The sequence below is a fragment of the Silurus aristotelis genome (assembly GCF_946808225.1).
Source record: "Silurus aristotelis genome assembly, chromosome: 26".
NCBI lineage: Eukaryota > Metazoa > Chordata > Actinopteri > Siluriformes > Siluridae > Silurus > Silurus aristotelis.
The window spans coordinates 567,406-573,436 of NC_139599.1; the positions used below are offsets into that span (position 1 = coordinate 567,406).

The window sequence follows — 6,031 nt, forward strand, 5'->3', positions numbered from 1 at the left end:
CAGAAAACCTTCCGTCATTATTACTTTATTATTATTGTACCTTTTCTCATCATCAGTTTCTAACAAACTTTGGCGTTGTTCTTACAAAGTTCGTCTCTTTGGGGAAAAGGATATTTACTTTAAATCATGGGGACTCCGAAAATGTCCAGCCGCAGAACATCCAGAAGAGTGAGTAACTTTACTGCTGTTTTTTGTCATTTCTGCATAATTTTTATTTTTTTTTAAATCTCTTTTTTTTTTTTTTTTGCGGTTTTGTCTATCTGTAAATATATTTGTGCATTTGTGAGATAAAGAAACGAAAGATGCACAAGTTTGCACAAAGTTTTGATTTTATTATTAGTATTACTTTTTATTTTTTTTCCAACGTCCCGCATTAAAATTTTATCCATTTGGTGCGTCTCAAAAAACAGCAAACCAAAAGTAGGAGGAGAAATAAGTAAAAAAATCTTGAAAACTGTTTAAAGTGTGCGGTGGTTTTATTGCGATAATGTTGATGAATAAAACGTCGCATCAGGTTCCATCTGGTTATTTATTAGTTTTTTGTTTGTTTTTAACGGAAAATCCATATTCATGACTTACCGATATTTTCCAGGTTCTGAAGCCGGTGATTGAGAAGAAAAGAAGAGATCGGATCAATCAGCGATTAGATGAACTGAGAACTCTGCTCCTGGACAACACCCTGGACTCGGTACTGAGAGAGAACTTCAGATTTATTGTTCAATTCATTCTATTTAACACAAAATAACGCAAATTTCAAGCAAACTTTCATAGAGAGAGAGAGAGAGAGTGTGTGTGTGTGTGTGTGTGTGTGTGTGTGTGTGTGTGAGATTTCTATATTAGTTCATCTGCATGTTTTCTGTCTAAATAAGATCCCCCTCATATATGGTGTAGTGCAGTTTAATACATTACATTAATAATTATATTATATTATATTATATTATATTATTAAACAGGAAGTCAGCATTAAATCTACAGTCCTGCACAGGAACCTTGTGTATGAAGTGTTTCATTTTAATGTAGTTTTCTAAACGGCACGGTTTTGGGATGAAAACTGAGAAACCTGGAGCTTCTTTATGCTTCTATACTCTCATTAAACATGTCCACCATGAGGTTTTTAGATGATTTTCCTGTGTGGTTTTCAGTCCCAATATAACTTCTTGTATTTAATGTATTCATTCATATTCATTAATTTATTTATTCTTTTCTCTTTCTCTTTTACAGAGATTACAAAACCCTAAACTAGAGAAAGCAGAGATTTTGGAACTCACAGTGGAGTACATCAGGAACAAGGCCACAAACACAAAGGAAAATGCTGGTAAAGTTTCTAACCATATTTTTTTATATCAATAAATAACAACAGACTGCTTTTATTCTGTGGATCAAACATGTGCTCTAGAAATGTTCATAAACATGAGAATCTGTAAGCATCTGATAGAAAAGTTGTTTGTGTGTGTGTGTGTGTGTGTGTGTGTGTGTGTGTGTGTGTGTGTGTGTGTGTGTGGCCAGTAAATACACACATAAAAACAAGTGTACACATTATTTACTGCTTTGAATTCTGAAATTACATAATCAATTAGTCATAATTTAATTGACATTCTTTTTTTCGCTTCTCCATTTTTTCCTATCCATCTTTTCCTTCCAAAACACACATTTGCCCCTCACACATCCTGTTGCATTTCCCCTCTCTCTCTCTCTCTCTCTCTCTCTCTCTCTCTCTCTCTCTCTCTCTCTCTCTCTCTTCACACCTGTTTATAATCCCACCATTCCTTCTTCTGTCCCCTTTGGTCCTACACTCTTTTCTTTTTTTTGCCTGTGATTCTTTGATCTTTACAACTTTAATCTAATTAACTCAAATCACTTTCAATTTCAAAAACCTTTCCTTCATAACTCTTCCTCTTTCCTCATTCTCCCTCCTTTCCCTTTCATTTTCTCTCTTCACACACATCAGCAGATTGCAGCAGAGATTCAGGTGACCACGTCACCCCTGCACAGTCCACCGGGAGACCCCGTGTGCCCCTCGCAGGACTTCACGGTGGCCCTAACGTCCATGGCCTTGCCCCCAGCAGCCCGCTCTACACAGCCGGCTTCCAGGAGTGCATCTCTCGTCTGACCAGCTTCATCGATTGTGTGGATCTGTCTCAGCGCGAGAACTTTATCCAGGGCCTTCGCCATCACCTGCAGTCGCACACCGATGCCCTTTCGCATGTCAGAGGTCACGGGAAGACTCACACGTGGGTCACGGGCGACCCCCGAGCGAGCACGGAGTCCTTCTCTTTTGCTAACGGGTTGTTTCCTAATTCATTCGTCCTGCATCACCCGTATCCATCTCCTCCATACTCTCTGTCTCCTCCTCCCTCGCCCTGCTACTCCTCTTCCTCTCCCACGTATCTCTCCGTCCCCTGCCACTTCCACTTCCCTACATCCGTCTCTCCTCTCTCCGACTCCTCCTTGTCCTCCTCGTCTGTCACTTCCTCCACTCCGGCAGTCTCAGCGAGCTTAGCACCGGCCACACAGGCTCCTCCACGACCTCTGACCCCTCCCTGCATCGCAGCCCAGCATTCTCTGAGGCGAGAGCTCTTCCCGAGTCACACACACGGCATCTGGAGGCCGTGGTGAGCCCAAACACACACACACACACACACACACACACACACACACACACACACACACTCACACAGAGGACTACTGGCCAGGTCTCATCTTATTGCCGAGGACGTAGTGAGACTGCGAGTTGTGAGGAACACAAGTTTATATCTGTGACATTTTCCCTCAAATAATCTCCATTGTTTTCTTCAAGCTGATCTTTTCCACCTCTCTTTCTCTCTATTATATACAGATCCTGTAAATATATTTATTTTTCTTTGTAATGTACAGCCATGAAATTTTATTGTACTGTTTAACTAATAAAAGCTCTAATTTTGTTACATATTGTTAAAAGTGATGTCACGACTTGAATTATTTCCATTTCTAAAAATATAAAGAACGTGAGATTAAAGCTCTGAAAGGAGGAACAAACCACAGTATAGATTCATTTAAGGTTCTTTAGTGGGGGGTTCTAAAAGAACCCAGTCATTAGTGTTGGCTGGCTTGTTGACTGTGCCACAGGTCAGGAGACTCTCAGTGTCTCAAGTCAAATGTGGAGGTTTGTGTTATGAAGGACATCCAGTGTAAAACATCTGCCAAATCAAATATGTGGATCAGGAATCAGAATTTCATACCGGATCGGTCGAGACCTGAGTTACTAACGACCACCACAGGAATCATTAACAACAGGGTACTGGTGTAAACTGTGCTGCTGTTGGCTGAAAGAGGAGAAGAAGAGGAGGAAGACGTCTACAGAGACAGCAGGGAAAGAAGAAGTGGAGGAGAGTGGAGGTTCGGGTTGGTACTTTAAATGTTGGTACTATGACTGGTAAAGGGAGAGAGGGAGCTGATATGATGGAGAGGAGAAAGGTAGAGGAGATGTGTGTTCAGGAGACCAAGTGGAAAGGGAGTAAGAGCAGGAACATTGGAGGTGTTTAAACTGTTCTATCATGGTGTGGATGGAAAGAGAAATGGTGTAGGGGGGATTCTGAAGGAAGAGTACAGTAAGAGTGTAGTGGAGGTGAAGAGAGTTTCTGATAGGGTGATGATCGTGAAGCTGGAAGTTGAAGGGATGATGATAAATGTAATGAGTGCTTCTGCTCCACAAGTGGGTTGTGAGATGGAGGAGAAGGAAAAGGGAAGGGCAGATGGTGGTAGATTTTGCTAAAAGGATGAAAATGGCAGTGGTGAACACGTATTTTAAGAAGAAGGAGGATCACAGGGTGACGTATAAGAGTGGAGGAAGGTGCACACAGGCGGAATATGTTCTATGTAGGAGATGCAACCTGAAGGAGATTGGAGACTGTAAGGTGTTGGCAGGGGACAGTGTAGCTAGACAGCATCGGATGGTGATCTGATAAGGGAGACGGCTAGAAAGGTTCTTGGTGTAACATCTGGAAATAGAAAGGAAGACAAAGAGACGTGGTGGTGGAATGAGGAAGTGCAGGAGAGCAGAAGGAGAAAGAGGTTGGAGAAACAGTATTGGGATCGAGGAGAGTGTGTTGAGAAGATGGAGGGAGGATTTTGAGTGTGTTGAGAAGATGGAGGGAGTATATTGAGCAGCTGATGAATTAGAAAAATGAGAGAGAAAAAAGGTTGGATGGTGTGGAGATGGTGAAGCAAGATGTGGATAGGATCAGTAAGGAGGAAGTGAGAGCAGCGATTAGGAGGATGAAGAGTGGAGTTCAGGTACCCGGGATCAGTGTAAAGTAATGGAGAGTGTGTTAGAGAAGTGAAGAAAAGAGTGCAGGCAGGGTGGAGTGGGTGGAGAAGAGTGATAGCAGGAGTGATTTGTGATAGAAGAGTATCTGTGAGAGTGAAAGGGAAAGTTTATAGGACTGTGGTGAGACCTGAGATGTTGTATGGATTAGAGACAGTGGCATTGAGTAAAAGACAGGAGGTGGAGCTGGAGGTAGCAGAGCTGAAGATGTTGAGATGTTCGTTGGGAGTGACAACGATAGACAGGATTAGAAATGAGTTTATTAGAGGGACAGCGCATGTAGGACGTTTTGGAGACAGGGTGAGGGAGGTGAGATTGAGATGGTTTGGACATGTGCAGAGGAGGGACATGGGGTATATCAGTAGGAGAATGCTGAGGATGGAGCCACCACGAAGGAGGAAAAGAGGAAGAACAAGGAGGAGGTTTATGGATGTGGTGAGAGAAGACATGCAGGTAGTTGGTGTGAAAGAGGCAGATGTAGAGGACAGGGGGGTATGGAGACGGATGATCCGCTGTGGCGCCCCCTAATGGGAGAAGCCGGAAGAAGGGAGGTTGTAAAACCCTACACCTGAACGTTTTCAGATTAGAACACTGAAAACCTGAAACACTTTCTGAAGCAATTTTCTGGAATGTTGACCTAGGATAAATTTGCTCTGTTAACACTTAAACCCTTACACACACCTCTGACTTTCAGCCCTCCGTGACTTTATGGTTTAAATCAAGCGGAAGTGAAGAGAACAGGAAGTCGAAACGGAATAAATAACGCAGATGAAGTCGGAGCTTTGGCGCCTCCTGTTGGACAAAAAACCTCACTGTAATGTATTTATTTCTGCTTCGACTTTTGGTTATAAATGACAGCTTGTCCAGGCTTTTATTTTTGGAACAAACACAGTTGAGAGGAAAGAAAGATTCACAGATTTTGACTTTTTCAAAATCTGTGAAAGAAACTTCTCATCTGATGTTAATGTGAAATGACAGAAATGTTCATCAGTCTGCAAATCATGCAGCATAGAATAGAATAGCCTTTATTTGTCACATATACATTAGAGCACAGTGAAATTTATTCTTCACATATCCCAGCTTGTTCAGAAGCTGGGGTCAGAGGGCAGGGCCGGCCATGAAACGGTGCCCCTGGAGCACAGAGAGTTAAGGGCCTTTCTCAAGGGCCCAAGAGTGGCAGATTGGCGATACCGGGACTTGAACCCCCGACCTTCCGATCAGTAACCCAGAGCCTTAACCACTGAGCTCCCACTCCCCATGAGCGGTGCTTAGAGCCGAGATCATCCTGAACCTGGTTTGCCCTGGTTGTTCTGCTCTAACACAGTGGGGAAGATGGAGGACGAGGAAATCAACTGACATGTGGATTATGTGTATGTTTGTTTTAAGTATGTGCTTGTGCATGGATTTTGATCAGAAACCTGGTGATATTCAGTACCAGGGGGATAATTAATAAATAATCTGCATCATGAAACATCTTTAAGGATCTGCTCAGTAACTGTAGACGTGTTGTAATATAAATAACCGAACAGAAAAGCTATTGAACTGCATGTCCGTCCATAAAAGAGCTTCAAAAACCGCCATGTTTGCAGTTTTGTTGCCTGTCTGGAAATGCGGGAAAGATTTACAACCAAAACGATTCCTTTTCCCCCAAACAATACAATTCAAAGTACAAAAACTAGGCACTGATTATGAAGTGAGATTCCGACCCTGATACAAGTTTTCAATAAA

At 42.4% G+C, this 6,031-nt stretch overlaps 1 protein-coding gene across 2 annotated transcripts; it reads left to right on the top strand.

The window, feature by feature from the left end:
* her1 (hairy-related 1) lies at positions 1-2,915 on the top strand. 2 transcript variants are annotated; one of them, XM_083531468.1, is made up of 4 exons: positions 1-168; positions 593-688; positions 1,222-1,315; positions 1,949-2,915. In XM_083531468.1, exons 1-4 carry the CDS (start codon positions 127-129, stop codon positions 2,614-2,616), a joined length of 900 nt encoding a protein of 299 aa, XP_083387594.1. In that variant the 5' UTR covers positions 1-126; the 3' UTR covers positions 2,617-2,915. The 2 variants fall into 2 exon arrangements, with proteins under 2 accessions (XP_083387594.1, XP_083387595.1); XM_083531469.1 differs by having other exon boundaries at positions 1,952-2,915.
* Positions 2,916-6,031: the final 3,116 nt, after the last annotated feature.

Excerpts from the sequence above, each read along its gene's own strand:
- her1 (XM_083531468.1), top strand. The coding sequence starts at position 127 with ATGGGGACTCCGAAAATGTCCAGCCGCAGAACATCCAGAAGA. Across the intron at positions 169-592 it reads GCCGCAGAACATCCAGAAGA|GTTCTGAAGCCGGTGATTGA; the intron begins GTGAGTAACTTT and ends GATATTTTCCAG. Across the intron at positions 689-1,221 it reads TGGACAACACCCTGGACTCG|AGATTACAAAACCCTAAACT; the intron begins GTACTGAGAGAG and ends TCTCTTTTACAG.